Source organism: Sipha flava, unplaced genomic scaffold, assembly GCF_003268045.1.
Source record: "Sipha flava isolate LNK unplaced genomic scaffold, YSA_version1 131_pilon_pilon, whole genome shotgun sequence".
NCBI classification, from domain to species: Eukaryota; Metazoa; Arthropoda; class Insecta; order Hemiptera; family Aphididae; genus Sipha; species Sipha flava.
In genome coordinates, this window is record NW_020271757.1 from 275887 (window position 1) to 294859 (window position 18973).

The 18973-nt window shown below is 28.5% G+C and overlaps 1 protein-coding gene across 1 annotated transcript in view; it reads right to left on the reverse strand.

The window, feature by feature from the left end:
- Positions 1-16515, reverse strand: part of LOC112694631 (G1/S-specific cyclin-D2-like) — a 37524-nt gene extending 21009 nt beyond the window's left edge. The window contains exons 1-3 of the mRNA XM_025570162.1: positions 16005-16515; positions 13410-13625; positions 4613-4772 (exon numbers count right to left, since the gene is read on the reverse strand). Of these exons, the coding sequence (XP_025425947.1) occupies positions 4613-4772; positions 13410-13625; positions 16005-16256 (628 nt within the window). The 5' untranslated portion in view covers positions 16257-16515. The remainder of the gene's footprint in view (positions 1-4612; positions 4773-13409; positions 13626-16004) is intronic.
- Positions 16516-18973: the final 2458 nt, after the last annotated feature.

Below are 18973 nucleotides of genomic sequence, written 5' to 3' on the forward strand. Positions count from 1 at the left end.
TAGTAGTAGTAGTAGTAGTAGTAGTAGTAGTAGTAGTAGTAGTAGTAATCATACATAGTAATGATAGTAGTAATAATTGAGTGTTCATTTTTCAAAATGGAGGTCATCGTCGCCAACACATCTGTATGATGAACAACAAATTTCTTTTTAAGTCTTATGCACAATGTGTTAATTATATATATATGTATATACACCTATTACGCACTATATAAAATACATATACGCAATAACAGTACCAAGGCTGTATACCCTAAGGTTCAATAACCAACACGTGTTCTAATCACGTGCTCATATCCAAGGCCAAGGAAATTACCCTTGGCATTAACCGCACCGGCTAAAATACATTCATCTATATTTCTAACGAGGATAGATAGGTGGCCCTGATGAATAATAAACCAATTCGTGCCAACAAAATACAGGTGGATCATATTTTATCATCTCATTTCTCTTAAATATAGTTTTAAATTAGAGCCAGATGATAATTTCATAATTATCTGTTTAGTGCATATATAATTATTACGAGTATAAGCGAATATTACATTTTGTAATCGAACAGAAAAATATGAAAAACACCGTATATCATTTCATAATTATATTGAGTGTTCCACTAAAAAATACATATAGAGAACATATTTTTCGGACTGAATAAGAACTTAATCGACTGAGATAACCATATTTTTGTGTATAAATAACTACGTGGATTACAAATGCAAAACCGGAACAAAAGTTACACCACGAATATAACTCCTGAGTCAGTATAAAATCAGCAATAAATTTATTACCAATGGAAATATACAAATTAATCGATAATTTCAGAAACGTTAGGAGTCACATACCTTAAGAAATTGAGATATTATTAAAAACGTATACTAGTCATGTGTTTCAATATGTTGAATGTAAAAAAGTATAACTTAAAATTTTTTTACATTCAACACAGTATTTGGCCCAGTATTTGGTGTAAATGTAATAATGTCTAGTTGAGTTTACCATATCCTTAAAAAACATGAGTATCTATGTCAAAGCTTTCTTTTAACGATTTAAAGTCTAATTTATATCAGAGGGGAAGTTTTTATTTTTATCATGTGAAACTTTTAAATGTAGCTACATCATTAACTGTACAAAATAAATTGCGTAAATGACAAATAAATGTACAATAGAAAAATTCATAGCAAACTAGAGTTAATTTATATAAATATTTTAAGTAATCGTATATATAAGTATATCAGAATTGTGAAAAATATTATACAAGTATATTTTGATTTTCAATTCATTGTATTAAGATTTTTTGCAATAAATGCAATTTAACCATCTAAAATGTTATAACCAGGGCTTGGGAGTTAAAGCATTTGCTTATTTTAATGGATCGACTTAAAATGTAGCAGAGCGCTATAGAAGCGTATGTCAAGTTATAACACGTACAACTATGAAATTTGAAAGTGCCTTTTTTGCTTTTTTCAGCAATTTTTTAAAAAAATGCTTATTTCCAGTTTTTCAGATTATTTTTGTTTATTTGATCAGTTTTTTTTTACGTTTTTATAGTTTTATCCTGCAAAGTCGTTTTTGATAAAATTAAAATTAAAAATAATTCTTAATTTATCTACGTTGTCAAGTAGTTCGTCGTCGTCCAAGGTATCGTTGTAGGGTTAACAAAGATACTCCAACGCTGAAAATAGAACTGAGTGTCAAAAGTCAGAATGATCAAGAACAGAGAGAACAGTTTACATTTTATTTTTCAAAAAAATCCTTTAGAAAATCCATTAAAATTCTTGAAAGTGAAAATTTATTTTTATTTTGTTTGGTTTTTTTATTAGAATTAAATAGTTTTTTTTTTTTTTTTTAAATAAATGTTTTTGCTTAATTTTAAATTTTTTAAATGCTTATCTTAGTGCTTACAATTATATTTTTAAGTGCTTATTTTAATAATTTTAAGTGCTATAAGTCCCGAGCACTGATTATAACACATATTTAATTTTAAGTACATATAATAATAAAAATACAAATATTTAATAAAAATATTAAACACAAACACAAGTTTATTCGATTTACATTATACCTATTTAACAAAACTAATAATTTTCCCTTGTTATTTTTTCCATAGGGCATTATGCCCCTATAGATATCAAAAATAATTTTGACATTTAATGGGAAATCTTACTGGGCAAGAGAAATCAATATAACTATTTATGGCGATTTTCGATGGATAAATAAAATAAAAACAGTGCACGTGACAGCCAGTATAAATGTATTAACAATTAAATATAATACATTATTGCCAATTTAATTACTAGAATATTCCCTTTTAATTGACCATTCACGTCAATTTGACCCGCATACGCATTCAACTAATTATTAGCAAATTGTAAATGAATCAATCATTTTATAATAAGAGTTAAATTACATTAAAATATAATCTTTTTTAAAACTCATAAAGGATTTGTAAATGTATTTTTAAATATACAATAAGAAAACATTGTAAATTATAATTCATGTAATTTAAAACTTCAATGCTATATTATATTAAAAATTTTAAAATAATTAATAAATCTGCATTTGTTGTGCATCTTAAATAACTTATGTCAGTGTATGTATACTAATATAATTAATTCGCACTATTAAACCTATGTATCTGTACATTATAATTAGATTGTTCAACCTCGCGTAATGCGTATGCGTGATGTATTGAAATTCGTCTAGAGGCAGATGTGTGATCCCCACCCCCTCCAGTCTTCTTTTGGGCGTAAGTCCCGGAGCTATTTACTAAATCAAAACACACACCAGTAGTGGAAATACCAATAGAGGGGAATGGGGAGCACACAGCGCGTGCTAAATAGGGGGGAAGCCTTACCTATCTGCTTTTTTAAAAGGTCTTTCGCTCTTTTGCTATTTATTGTTCACGTATAGTGAAAGGCCCTGTAGTAGTCATACGATAGTACCTGTGTACGCACAATAGCTTCGTATAATATTATACAATGTGCACAGAGAGCAGCTGCGAAATAATGCAGCACTCTCCCGCCGGTCGGGTGTGTGGGGGGCAAAAATTATTTCATCTATATATTGACTGGCATAAGGTTAAAAAAACTTTATTTCATTTAACATTGGCAAACTTATCAGCACCGAATAGGAAATTTGATTTATAACAAATAGCGATAAATCGACGTACAGAGTACAAGACTGGCCTACTTTCAAAGCAACATTCCACTTTCATAAGCAGATGATTATTGCTAAGCTTACTTTATTTAATTAATTGCTATTTTGAGACAAATTAAGAGAACAATTTATATTTATTTAAAAACACAGGCATGATTACATACACATTGTGTCTGTTAAAATAATACATAATTGTTAAAATACATATTATCTTATACTGTATAACTATAATTTGTCACAACTTACACGTTGATTGATATTAAATATCTTAAAATTAATGTAATACATAAAAAAATAAAATAATGGTTTTCAGTGATATCCACTATTTAGGTCTCCATGGATTTAAGATAGAGAAAAATATAGGGTAATACATTTTCTCAAAACAAAACGTAGAAAAAAATATAAAATAAATTACGTATAAATAATATAAACCTATAGATAAATGATATGAATAATGGTAAAGTAATATAATTATTGTTAAAACGTTAATGATAGGGATAAAAATTATATAATTAAGTAATTGAGGTTATTGGACGCTCCAAAACAAACATTTTGATTAGATAAGACTATAAACAAAAAACTGTATTATGTATACATAATCAGTCAGACGCAAATTCACTAAGACTAAAAGCTTAATAAACCCACATTTTTTGCACATAATATAAACAATAAAAAAAATTAAAAAAACACTGAACTATTGTTGTGTAGAAAACAAGAAGATAACGATATTTCACAGTGAAGAACTCGGTGCTTATGGTTGTTCAAACTCCTAATAGTAGTAATATTTTTTTTTACCTTTTTAGATTTAAGACCTTAAACCGACTTTCGAAGGTCTATGTTACCACCACTGAGACATACATATGAATAATCGTTAATGTTTTATAGTTTATTTGTAACTCAAAAACATGTAAATTAACGCGTTAACATTGTGATCGAGGTAAATAGTCATGGAAAGCGAAACATTCGTCATCGACTACTGAATTGTAAATAATATTTAAGTTTAATTTCAGTAGAAAAACAATTGAACTATAATGAATTATTTTTAAAGGGTAATTTTTCTGTGCCGAAATAATCAAAATATAGTATTCAACTAATATAAATTGACATATTTTAAAATTTTATTATTGTTTTTAAATATAAGACAATTTTATCTCTACTTCTTGGTAAATGAAGATAATACACCTAAAGTAAGATATTAAGTCCGTACTTTGTAAACAATTGTTTTAATAATAGTGATTTATGATAAAATGTATAAATATATATTATATACGAGTATTATATAAGTTTATTGTATAATAATTACTAATAAAACAAATTTGGACAGTTCACCAAGTTTTCGGTCGTCAATCTTTGACGAAATGTAAATATGAGTGTTATATACTTAAGACATTTTTTTAGCACTTTCTTTACCTCATATCCTTAAATAATTTAGAAGCTTTCCGAATTATAAACAATTAATATTTACCGATATAGCAAAAAGAGATAAGCGTCAGCATATGTCTTCGTAACATCGAATCATTTCGTCTTTTCCACTTGATTTGTTCCAAAATGTGATCCACATAATCAAAACTGGTGACTGCAACAATTCTCCATTCGAGTTTAGAAATAACCAATAACTCCCATTCCTGAAAAATATAAGTTTAAAATTAAGTAACTAATTTTAAAACTCAAGATATTTCATGATATAATATTATAACAATATTTTAGCCTTTGTCTTAAATTACTATATCAAAAACACGTGTCGATATATATCTCTGAAAGTTAAAGTACATATAATTTGATTTTCTCTAATACAGCGAATGTCTAGACGGAACAACCATGTACGTTTCAATGGATTCGAGAGGGCGAATTGAAGGGAAATTACGTAACCAATTTTTGTCACCCTAATCTGTCTCACTGGTCTCACAATTGTTTGTGATTACAAAAGATCGTTAAAACAATAAGAAAACAATTAAAAACATTGTATCGACAAACACGTTAAAGTAGTTTTATAAACGACCAACTAAAGGGAACTCTAAAACTCTTTTGTAATATTATATAATGGAGGAATTTAATATTTTTCTTTGCTATAATATTACATTAACAACCAATATATTTCCCATACTAAAATAGACGTGAACAATGCTTACAATTTATAAACGGTCGAAAAATTAAACTTGAAATTGAATTAAAAAATCAAAGTATTTTGCATACACGATAGAAATTATAATAAACTACAACACGTTGTTTAATATGATCTATACACATAACTGATACAATTATGCAATATACATACAAATTATTAGTATAAGGTATACCAGATAAAATAACATACTTTACAAATTTACTTTTCTCATTATATTTAAGTGCTACTATGAATACTTTTGAAAAATTATTATGTATTTAATATGTTCAGTATAATATTAAAATATATTGTTATTTTAAATAAGTATAACTGTGGCAAGGTTGATTTAACAAAAGTAAAATTTATTCAACAAACGTTAAATAAAGACACCTTGTAGTTGACTTGTATTTTAATATTTTTATTATACACAATAAGTTTGAAGGGGAATATTTCTTAATCCTAGTCACAAATGCAAATAATGAAATCTATGGTTTTTATCGTCTCCCGCCGTCAATTTCATCACTTGTAGTCAGGTTATGTACGAATTTTTTTAAGGTAGGTCAATAAAAGACGTCTAGTTGCCGGTCTTTTTTATTGCTCATTCCTTTGCGAAATTCTAGACAGCCTATCAAAAACCCCATAGGTATTGTTCCGTATGGTGCTGCCGTGGGCACGTCATACATGATTTCGAAACTAACTCGTCTGTGGCGGATGTGGAACCTGTTCTGAGCGAGTTAGTGTTTCACGAAGCTATGTGAAGTTAAAAATAATTAAAGCCAAAAAAAAAAAACTTCAGTACGGAGTACTAAGAAATAAAAGTTGATAATAAGATATTTAAATAATGTTTTTAAGTATATTAGCAAAATATTAAGTTATAAAGATAGTATAGTTTATACAAGAAATTCTTAACAAATAAATTATTTAAATAATATTTTACTTGATCTAAAATATCATAATTTCCTATGATATAATGTATACTAAACATATTATAACATGTCATGTTTTATATATTCAAAGAGCCGATTTATTAATTTAAAACTTTTTTAATCCATAATTTTATAGTAAACTTATTTTATAATATTAAAATATATTAATATTGAATATTTTCCTCGGTGAAATTTCATGTTAACACATTCACATATTTATAAAAATAATATTATAACTTATCAAATATATCTATAAGTCAGAAACTCACTTAAATAATTAATAATTATGCTATTTTTTTTTTTTTATAATCTATTTTTTACAGTTCAACTAATGACGCTCAAATTATTTTAAACCTAGAAAACTCACTAAGTTTAAAACAATATGTGCTAATAATTAATAAATCTATTTATTTAAATATATTTATTAATGAAATATTATTTTCATTTAAAAAAAAAAAAAAAACTATAAAAATAGTCTAATTTACTACATTTTTATACGCAATTAAATTAGGAGAATTATTATTATTCGTTTAATCGTACCATTGATACTTAATTGTATTTTCTTTAATTGAAAATATTTTATTATAATTTATAATATATATAAGAAATGTTGGTTCTCATTTCACCAGGCAGTTTAGTTTAGGAAATTATATCTTTGTATTTACGATACATAAATTCAAATTTTTACACATACAGATTTGCATATTATACACATTAGAGATATGTTCACATGAATACACAAAACAATGCTCCACTAAATGTGGACAAATTACCAGCTCGTTTACAAGATGATGGCTTCCCCGTGACTGATAACTATGAACAAATAAGGGTGGATATAAATTTAAACTCTCCCTGCACGCAATAAGTCTACAATTACACGTCGCTTTCAAAGCCACAGATCCGTGAAAAATTTCATATTGTTTTCCTTCATGTCTTTTATGTTTTTACTTTAATTGCCCAAATACAAAGGTTTCAGTACTTAGTAGTACACACATTTTATAATGAGCGAATAAAAAGATAACAAAAATATATAAATACTGATTAAGGAAGTAGACACGCCGAGCATGTAACAATCAAATGGTCGACTTGTGACTGATGGTTATCTACATTTCTTTAAATTTGCACCAATTACAGTATTCAACTATTTTAATAATGCATACTAGAGATATAACGTATATTCGAATATTCGAAGTAGTTTTATACTCTGTTATTATTGTGACTGTGTAAAACAAATATGAAAATGCTCCAAGTCATATGCCCCAATTATTATTGTTAATAATTCAATTATGATGTACTTTTCCAAATTTATATTTATTTTTTTGCATTTCAATTTGTGTATTTATTTATTATTTTGTTGTTTGTAAATAATACATTATTATTATTGATATATAATTATAAAATATTTTGGATAATTTTTAATTTTAATTTTTTGCATTTTAAATGCTCCGTCTAATAAACTAGCTACTTGTGTTGTCAATATCGCTGGTGACAAGCCCACTTCCCGCGGGTTAGTGTGGCACACCACACACCTATATAATATTATTATTAAACGTTTTATGGGGGTATTACGCGAAAACGCAAAAAAAATTATTTTTGTTAGGTATTGTATTGAAGTATCAAATAATTTTCATCCTTAATGCATACTATATTTCAACGATTAATATTAGTAATAACCAAATATTACTAATTTTAATAATTATATAATTTAGAGTTATGTTTTAACATATCACACATGAATACAATAGTTTTATAGTGGTCAAATAAAAAATTATATAAATATAGTTTAGTATGGGGAGCAAAATACCATTACCCTAGCGAGGCCTACTATTAATTAACCTATATTTTATTAAATATTAATTAAAACAATATTTTCGCAAAGGTGTATGTACATGTTTACGCGTACTGGAGCGTAAAAAAAACATGGGAAAACGTTGATGTGAACCTAACAAATTGTTTATCATTTAAGTCCCTGTATACTGCGTAGTATTGTAGATATCAAGTTCTTTTTTAGAAAGAGTGAAAACATAATAATACTTTCGGTGGAACTAATTGCCTGTTACGACGCAAAAAGAAAAAATAAGGAAACGCGGCATAACAGTTGTATGACGAGTTGAACATATAAACATCCTATTCTATTAAAAAAGGATGATTTTAACCACATGTCTAGCAAACCATGACCCCGACACATAACGTGGTTCGGTGTACCAAAATTCATGACGAACAAAGGGTGTTTTGTAATCGATATACGACGTCTTGTCTATTTACGCAATGAATATAATATTCTTTTAATATGCTACAGGATATTGTAATTAGGCCATAAATTCGATTGAAAAATATTATTGAAAAAAAAATGTCTTTAGTTGGTGGGAAAGGATTGAAGAATTGTATACACACAATGCCGTTATATTCAAATAAAAGATTTCCTTTTTCCGATATACTCAGACAGGAAACTGGCCTATATTGACCCATATTGACTAGGTCATCAAACTCAGACAAATTACAAGCCTCCTTGAATATTGTTATGACGCATCAACATCCGGCAATACAAAAACAGATAATTTGAGCAATAAGGGATGTGACGGTATTAAATTTTAATATCATAATATATAATATGATAATAAGTTAACATTACACAAATACATGTACATACATAAAAAATTATTTAAAGTTGCACTTAAGTATTAGATGCATTAAAAAGTAAAACGAGTAAAAGAACTAGTGCCTCCTTATGGAACTATGAATACATTGTACTCATGTGACTTATATATTGAAATTATATGCCATTTACAATATTTTTCATATTACGTTCTTTGAAATAATAAATGACCAAGTTCGTAACTCTATTTTAATTTAAATTATTCATTAATAGACAATGGTATAAAATAAACAGATGTATAAACCAATTAAGTATTTATAAAAGTTGTTTTAAATCAATAATTAAAATTAACAAAAGTTAGTTGTAATGTGCAATGTTAATATTAACATATCATTGAACATAACACATTGATCCATAAATAGTTAACACATATAATATATAATAAAGCTATATAATTATACATTTTTTTACATTGTATAATAATATTAAGAATATTTTAGGTATCTATTAAATTTTAGAACAATGTTTAAAGAAAAAATACTTAATTAAAAAAGTTAACGTATTATGAGATTTTATGACGCTAATTCATAAAACAAATACATTAGTCATTGACGTAATATTTATTATAAGACCAGTTAATTCAAACATTATTTCACATCGATAAGATTAATAAAAAAAATGAGAATTGTTCACGAAATATGATTAATGATTTATTACTGACCTAATAATATATTGTAGATTATTTGTGATTTAACTATACTAATTATTGTATTTTTCAAATACAAATTCTTCATGTTAAACAAATTGTAAAATAGTTCACTAAATATATTATTTTTTCTTATTAATATAAATATTAATATTTTTTCAATAAAAAACTGTTTAGGTACCTTTTAAGGAATAAGATTATTTTGTTTTTATTGATTTAAATTTAAATTTTAGTTTTGAGCTGATTGCTAGTATTTCCGACATATTTAGAGGGATAATTAAAAATATAATATTGATAAGGAGATGATTTAGGTACATATATGTAAACCTATAAATAAATGTCGTATATTTGAAATAGGTATAGAAAATAAAACAAGTTTTTAAGCCGCGACATAGTAGAAGCATTTCTAGAGAACTTAACGGAATAAACCAGTCAGATATGTGTGATGTCACTAAAAATGTGTATGGGTATTAGTAAGGGCCGATGCATAAAAGGGGTTGATCATCTGACTGATTTATCGATTTCGCGTTGAAATAAATGGGTATTCGGTGACACGGAACGAATCCTCTGTACCGGTTGGCTGCGGATTGTATCATATGCATTATTTAAATCTCATTAGACAAGGTACATACACCTAACATCTTCAGATGTATCTTAAATATGAAATATAGTGGGTTAAAGGGATTTATCATGAGATTTTTTTTTTTTTTTATTCGCGGATACGGTTCATTGGTTTTACCTAGGCAATGTTTCATAGCCGTTAAAGTTAAATAATACGGAACGTCAAAATACTGATTATTTATGTGATTTAAGTTTGAATAAAACGAAAACCATAATTTATGTATAAAATAAATTTCAAATCAAGGGCAAGTAAAAACGGTCGGACCGTTTATTACATACTATAGGAATATATTGCATATTGCATAAAAGCCCCAGAGATATTTCATATTCATTGAATTGAAATTCGATTTTTTACCACTACGAAATAATATACGCAATCGTAATTCGATTTAAAAAAACTCAACTATATACTTCTTGAAGGTCTAAAATCTGCCACTAAACGCTTAAAAGTCCTATATTCTTCTTCTTGGAATATGAATGAATCATACCAAAAAGAAAAACCGGAATTAAATGCTATGTAGGGGATTCACAAAAGTTCTCGGTGTTGGGAAAGTATGAAGACGTGTGGCACAAACGCCGGATACGCTCGCGTGCAAACACGATTTACAGGTTTTCCCATATCGTCCACAGTAACATTATGCAATGAAGGTTAATGTAAAAAATACAATATTATAGGACATACGTACACACCGGGCTAATCCATTGACCGGTCTCTTGCTCTGCCTACCGCGTAGTATCTATTTGTGGTACAAGTGCGTTAAATTCGCCCCGATTCACATGTACGCTTTCAAGGAAGTAGATACACATGTTTATCTAAGCACGCAGAGGACCTCGTGCGGGATATTTGATTGTATACTACGAGGGTAAGAAATAAAAAAAACCCTTTTTTCACTCTGCCCATTTGCCAATTCTAAAACCTGGTCGGCAACATTTCAAACATGTACGTATGTTTCCATTGTAGGACATAATATAATATCAAAAAATATTTGACACGCCCGTCGTACATACATATTATGTATATAATATATTTATAATACATATATGTTAAACATAGATATAAGCTCTGTCCCTGCCACAAACTTGTTTCCAATATAAGTGTGTACGGTAAATGGCAACAAAAATAATATTATTCTCACGATACCGTTGAGAAAAGGGACCGGACCTTTGCTAGACAACCAACGCAATAAAAGGAATGAAAATTGAAATCTAGTTTGGTTATGGCCTAAAGCATTACCATATACTAAGCACACTTAAAATTGTTTTGAATTATCCTGGAACTAATCAAATTAAAAATGAAATAAATAGTTTTATTAATATGCGTATTCTCAATAATATATAACTTACGTTTAGAGCAAATTAAAGTTAAATCTAATGATAGTTAATTATAATTTTTTGATGCATAATAGTTATTTTAATCCTTGGTTCAATCAGACAACTATATCTAATAATAACTAATCAGATATGTATTAATAGTATAAGAAATATTAAATTGTTTACATTATTTATTTCGTAATATAAATATTAGGTACGTTTTAAATTTGAAAATGAATTATGAAAATAAATGAAATATTTGAAACACAAATTTTATTTTAAGTTACAAAGTAAATTTCTTTAAAAAAAAAAGGTAAATTAATTTCCTTATAAAACACGTACATCAGATGAATGAAACTAAAATTAATACTAATTTATTTATTCACAAAAATGTAAATTTCTAACATGTATTAAAAAATATCGAAAGATAAATATATACAGTGTGACCCATAAGTCCCGTATCACCCTTAATATCTCCACGAGAAATCAGTATATTTAAATGCGGTTTTTTTTTACAATACTTAGTATGAAAATTCTAATTGGTTAGCATAAAATTCAATTTTTTTTTTAAAGAAATTCAAAAATTCCAAAAAAAAATTTTTATGTATTTAAGAATTTTCAATTTTTAAAATAGGCATTTTCTTGAGCATATTTTTTAAAACAGTTAAAAAAAAAATATTAAAATTGAATAAAAATTGATCAAGTTAGAGCAAGTTATGTTTTTGAATAATTATAACAAAAAAATTCATTGTTTCACATTTTAATAATCCAGTGCTTGGTCACTTAGGTCACCCGACTTAACACCAATGGATTTTTTTTTTATGGGGTTATTTGAAAAATCTTGTGTGTCCGTCGTGTTCATTGCCTGATCTGCGTGACAAAATTGAACAAAATATTCAAAATATTTTATATGAGACATTAGAAAATGTTAAAAACGCTTGGGTCCAAAAGCTTCAGCTCTGTGTTACAAATAATGGAGGTCACTTCGAACATTTATAAAAAAAAATGTAATGTATTATTTTATTTTTTATGTAATAATTTTTTTTTTCTGTTAACAATCAACTTTAAAATTATTATATGAATTTTAATTTTAATATTTTCTAATTAGATATTTACAGATTGCCATAAAAAATCAGCGTTCCAATCGGAATTGATTAAATTGAGCAATTCGTGTTTTGCTAAATAACAACTATTATTATAATTATTCAAAAACATAACTTGCTCTAACTTGGTCAATTTTTATTCAATTTTAATATTTATTTTTTTTTTTTTTGAACTGTTTTAAAAAATATGCACAAGAAAATGGTTATCTTAAAAATTGAAAATTGTTTAATGCATAAAAATTTTTTTTTTGAAATTTTGAATTTTTTTAAAAAAAAGATTGAATTTTATGCCATTTAATCACAATTTCCATACTAAGTATTTTAAAAAAAAAAACGCGATTAAATATATTGATTTCCCATGGAGATATTAAGGATGATACGGGACTTATGGGACATAGTGTATACATACAAGTATCACATTAAGACCAAGACAAATAATTACCAGAAGAGTTTAGTCAGGAAATAAATAATTATATAAAACCTTCCATCACCACGACATTGAAAAAATAATTGTAGCTATAAATAGGAGCAAAAATTAATATCGTGTGTCGAGTATTAGATCCGTGACCGAGTTTTTTTTATTAGTCAGACGACAAAACCGGAACATATGACAAAAGACGAAGATGATAACAATAAAAGCTAGGGATTTTAAGGAAACACAGTACTACGCCTTAATTGCAATGTGGTTTTTTTCTATATTATATTATAGCCAAAGCAGCTGCAATTAATAATTTCATTTTTTTCTTTTTATTTTTTTGTCCCCTAAGATAATGATCGCAGGATATTGTGGCAAAGACAGTCGACCGAGACGACTTCCTTTAAATACTAAACCTTACAAGATTTATTACTTCTATACATGTATACAAAATATTTTTAAATAATATCTTTTACTTACCCTCATCTCTTCTGGAGTTACGCTGTTTTCAGTATAGTAACATAAAAGTTCAATGGAAAGTGCAGTACATTGTCGCACTTTAGAAGCTAGTAATAGACATACGGCACCGGTGAGCTGCAAGTGCGTTTTCGATATATCACAAGCGCATAAGAATCTGTCAAGGAAATTTACAGATAACGGAAACACTTGATCTTCGCAGTTTTGTTCTTCACATACCTATACATGGAAAAAAATATATAGCATAAGGTAAAACCATTCTCACAAATTTCACAAATTGTTTTTGGGATTATACCCACATAAAATAAGCAGTTATATATGAGATTTAAATGTTAATAATCATTATATATAATTATATACCTATAGTTATATTAGTTTCGGTAGATTTAATTGTCGAACTATATTTTGAAAATGATATAATAATAAAATAAAATATAAAAGCTTCAGTTCATAACAATTCATTTAGGAAAAAAAAATGATACCTGATATCCATAATTCATATTATATAAACAAAAATATGTGCAACTTGAATAATTGTTGCTGTTATATACGAGTAATTAATGTGAATCCTTGTACAGGTTGAATATATACTACAAGTCATTGAACCCTATTAAAATCTAAATTGTAATCTACATTTACATCAAATTAAGTAATTTTAAGGATGTCGAGAGAAAAAAACGAACTTAAACAATAGTATTTTATTACATTTTATAGTTGACGAAAAAGAATACAAGTATTTGTGTACACAAGAGATTTACTTAAGAAAGACTTTTTTTATCATCAACAACGGCACATATCTGCATATCTACGTTTTTCGTTGATCAAGAACACTTTAGGCTACTTTAAATTATTATTAGAAGTGTAAGTAAAATAATGATATGAATTAATAACATAAATAAAGTAATATTAACACTAAAGTACCGAAAAGTAATGTTATTGCAGTGTACTTAGGTATTTAGTAATGTATACATTTGAATAGGATATTTAATAAACATGGGTTTTTTTATTTTTTTTTATTAAAAATGAATTATTTTCCATGAAAAAATGATTGATAGAACTCATTCTAGGTGATGAAAAAAATATCTTTAACCAAGTAGAAAACACGGCGTTCGAAGTCATAAACCACATTCACCTTTGCTTCTCACACGCCCGTAAATACTCGGAAATGTATTGTAAAAAAAAAAGTATACCTACGTAATATCATCATACATTCTTAAGTGTAATATGTGAACGGCTTATTGTCGCGCACACACAAACACTAACACGTACGCACACACTCACGCAATCATAGCAAACATTCACACACACACACACACACACACACACACACACACACACAAACATGTAGCCTTATGCATGTCATGTAAACGCTTCACAAACGTTAATTAGTATATTAAAGAGGAACTCGAGAACCCGCGGTGGAGGCCGTAGTCACCGGTGTTGCCGTCGAGCTGTAATGTAAAGCGTGTGCCGTACATAGAGAATGTACGCGGCGCGTAAGAAAATAAAATAAAAATGCACATAAATATTCACGGTCAAAAGTTCGGTATAGACCGTTCTCCAGCCGTCCGCCGTTGCTGTTACCGCGCCTATTACACGCACCAAGTAGACGAATTGCAATATATATATAACCTATATGTATTTTGAGTACGTGCAATGGTAAAAGGTGGTACATGCGTGAATAATATATACAACGTACACGCGCACACCGCAAACACGTCCGTCGTCGCTCCGACGAGCAGTGTACCCGCGGTGCCCCGAGCACACATTTATTGTTGTTGCTTTGACACATAAATAATGCATCAGTTTCGAGTGACTGTATTCAAATTACCCAGTCCACGTGTACGTATGTGTGTCTCTATGTACATGTACGTACGTACTTCCATACGTTATTATACGAAGGCCCTGACTTATTATTATTATTATTAGGTATTGGTTTTTTATTTTCACATAAATCCGTGTGAGCTGCATAATATATTAAATGTAATTATACTTTGATTTACACGCACATCAATCAATAACAAAAATAATAATTTAATCATTTAAATATATTTGTAAAATAATAAAACACGCTCCTTACTTTTAAAGGGAGACGATATTATTATCAATGAATTTCAAATTTCACATCGATTGGAAAACAAGTATAACAACAAAATTAACCAAATTATAACCGGATTGACCGTTGACGATAAGCTTAAAATCAATTTAATGAAAAATCATAATTTTATCAAACGAAATGATATTGTTATCTCAGCGAAAAAAATTTAAAAAAAAAAGTTATTCAGCTGTTGTAATCAGCGGTTTTATTGCCCGTAGGCTATGACGTGAGTTATCACGAGCAAATGTACACATTCCTCCGAGAATTTCGTTGATAAGACATTACGGTTCAATTAACAGATGTAGAACTATGAAAAGAATCACTGTTAATAACGTCCGCTATTACAAACTTGTTCGCCGAAAACTAAATGACAAACCGTAACCATACACTGACCACGGCGTGAACCGGAAGTGGTTAATGAGTTCGTTTCAGATAAATAATTACGGACGATACGAACGAGTTTAAAATGCACGTGACATTAAGGCACTATCAATACTTACATCCAACATCCAAGTAGCCACCACTCTTCTCATGAAGGGCTGTAGATTGGCACCGGAGTGCGCCATGTAATCGCATTCGGGCACATACTGTGACTCGGTCTCCAACAATTTCTTGACCGCACGTTCGTCCCGGAATATAGACCGGTCTTCGGCAAAGCACTTGTCCTCGGACACCTTCTGCGATTCGGTGCACATCAAGTTCATCATGTTCGGATTGAGGGTATTCCCGGTCACAACGCTGAATACGCGCATCCGTCGCACCGGTCGAATCGGTAAAACTTTTCCTCCGCGATCGTTTGAAAACGAAGACCAACGACGATTCAACAGGGGATTCCGACCTAGTCTTAGCGGTGAAAAATTTCGAGATTTCGTTAAAAATTCGTATCGAATTTACTTTCGATTCACGGCACGGACCGTTGTGTGTCCAACGAGCGTTTATTAAAATACACCTGGTGAGAGTTTGAAAAAAAAAAAATAAAGAAATAAAAAGTAACTCTGGAACTGTCAATATTATTATATATTATTCTTATTTTACAATAAGGTACGAATAATATAAAATTTGTAAATCTGTTTAAAATATATCATGAGCACGCGATGCGCATCGCACTGACATGCGTTCTAAACGGTGACAACCAGACTACTGAACGACGTAGTCGGGTATCGAGACAGCTGATTGCACGCGCTGCACCGCCGTCGTAGTACCGGTTGCCGACCGCCCCGTGTCGACGCGCGCATTCGTAGACTTCGACGTATTATTACATGGACGATGATGACCGTCTCCGCGCACGTTTTTACACAAAACCCAATAAATATTCTCGGAGGGTCATCTCACCGCGTACCACTGGCACTCTAGGCGGTGGTTGATTCTCCATTATGTGTACCTACTCTGGGTTTTTATTTTTATTTGTTACATTTCGATGACAAGTCGCACGTGCCACATATTATACACATATTATACACACACACAGACTAATGGCAATGCTTCGGCCCTCGACGCGATCCATTATTATTGATCGTACTACATTTTTCTTTATCCGCCGGTACGATCGATATCTGATTGAAATCCTGTCAGAACAGTACAAGGATTTATGAGTTTTAAAACATTTTAATAATTTTACTCGTGAGCTTTATACGTATTGCAATGGCTAAAAAAAACCGCTTTTATTTTATTTCGAAACGATTACTATGCATCTAAACGCATTATTACTACTGGTCTGCAATAGCGCGAAACTAAAATATAATCGTACATTGATAATGTGTATGAAATGTCGATTTAGAAAAATGTTACAAAATGTGTTCACGAATAAAAATGGGCGAACAAAAATTACACCAACAAACAATTCTACAATTTTCATTTTCGGGAATTATCAATGATCGACTCAATATCAATATTCATTATTTAAAAACCGCTTGGTAAAAAAGTGATACTATGAAATATACTAGTCATATTCACCTTAATAATTGGGTGACATAAAAATATAGCAAGAAGTTTTTCAGTGTATTTTCATATAATGACTAAAATAGTTTGTATCTGTATTCACCAACTGAAGTATGAGCAACATTGAGATACAATTATAAATTAATAGTTTTACTAATATAAATAATTTAAATGTACAGATATTAAGGTAATTGGTAAGATGTTAATTACTTAATTTAAGCTCTAAAGATAAATTTAATTATTAGCTTAATACACATATATGTATACCCAGTGGCACACACTCATTCTTAGTGAAATTCGTCAACGAAATCCGACAACTCCATTAAAGGTAATTTCGGTGCTTAAAGTAGTGGAATTTCAATCAAGTTTCACATGTTCAAAATTGAAATAACATTTAGAAAATTAAAAATATTTTTAACCACCCAATTTTTTTAGGGGGTCGAATGACCCCTTTGACCCATAAAGTGTGCGCTACTACACATACAAAATATACTAGAACCGGTAAATTACTCAATATTATATTGTTTATTTATTTTTAATTAAATATAGGCTTGGCTCAAATTATAGTAGTAGTAGGTATTTAAAAATAGAATGAGTTCATAATCTTATATATAGAAAGCAGTCTTCCAAAAATTTTCTATTTGGATATAATTTCTCTATAAATATCCTATATAACTATATTTAATTAACAAAAATGATTCAAAACGGCTCTTATTATTATATTAAGAAAAATCGAATATTTCAAGTGCCTGTAAGTTGCTTAAAAATCAGTATAATATTTTGAAAAAAATACGCTTAAAGAAAATGTCAAACTTAATAACTAGTAAAAGTTTTGAGTTTCTGCGACTTTCACTTTATGAATAATAATAAATATTTAAAATCGTTTGAGGATAAATAGTTATTTTATGTAATTTCGTAAAAATTTAAATTTCAAACGGTCATAAAAATTTATCCTTAAAGTCCGGTAGAAATTTTTTTAAAGTTGTTAGAAGAATAATTTATGGATAACCTTGTGTTAAAATTTTACACCTTAAGTATAAATAAAAAAAAATGTATGAATTTTTATCTTCAAAATAACATGAAAACGATTGCTATTTTGACTTATTTCATACAAATTTGGATTATATGGGCTTATAAAAAAAATTTATGTGGAACGATTTCCAATTCTTTTTAGTTTCGATAAGTGTAATTTGTAATAAACCTTGTACTAAGTTTTCAAGAGTTTTCTTACACCCAAATTTTTTATATCGGTATTTCTAAAAAAAAAACTTTATAAAAATCGAAAATTTAAATTGTTAATAAATAAAGGAAAACGCTTTGAAAACTTAACCATGTATAAGATACGCTAATATAAATATTTAGTGAAAATTTCAAGTGTTTGCGTTTTTAGTTTTTGAGTTAGAGCATTTTAAAAAAAATGTAGTTAGCCAAAACGTGGTAAAAATTCCTGTTTTTTCGTAATTTTTTTATTTTTTTTTTCAAAGCTTTTAAAAAGTATTGATTTTTGACTTGCCAAAATACCATCTACATT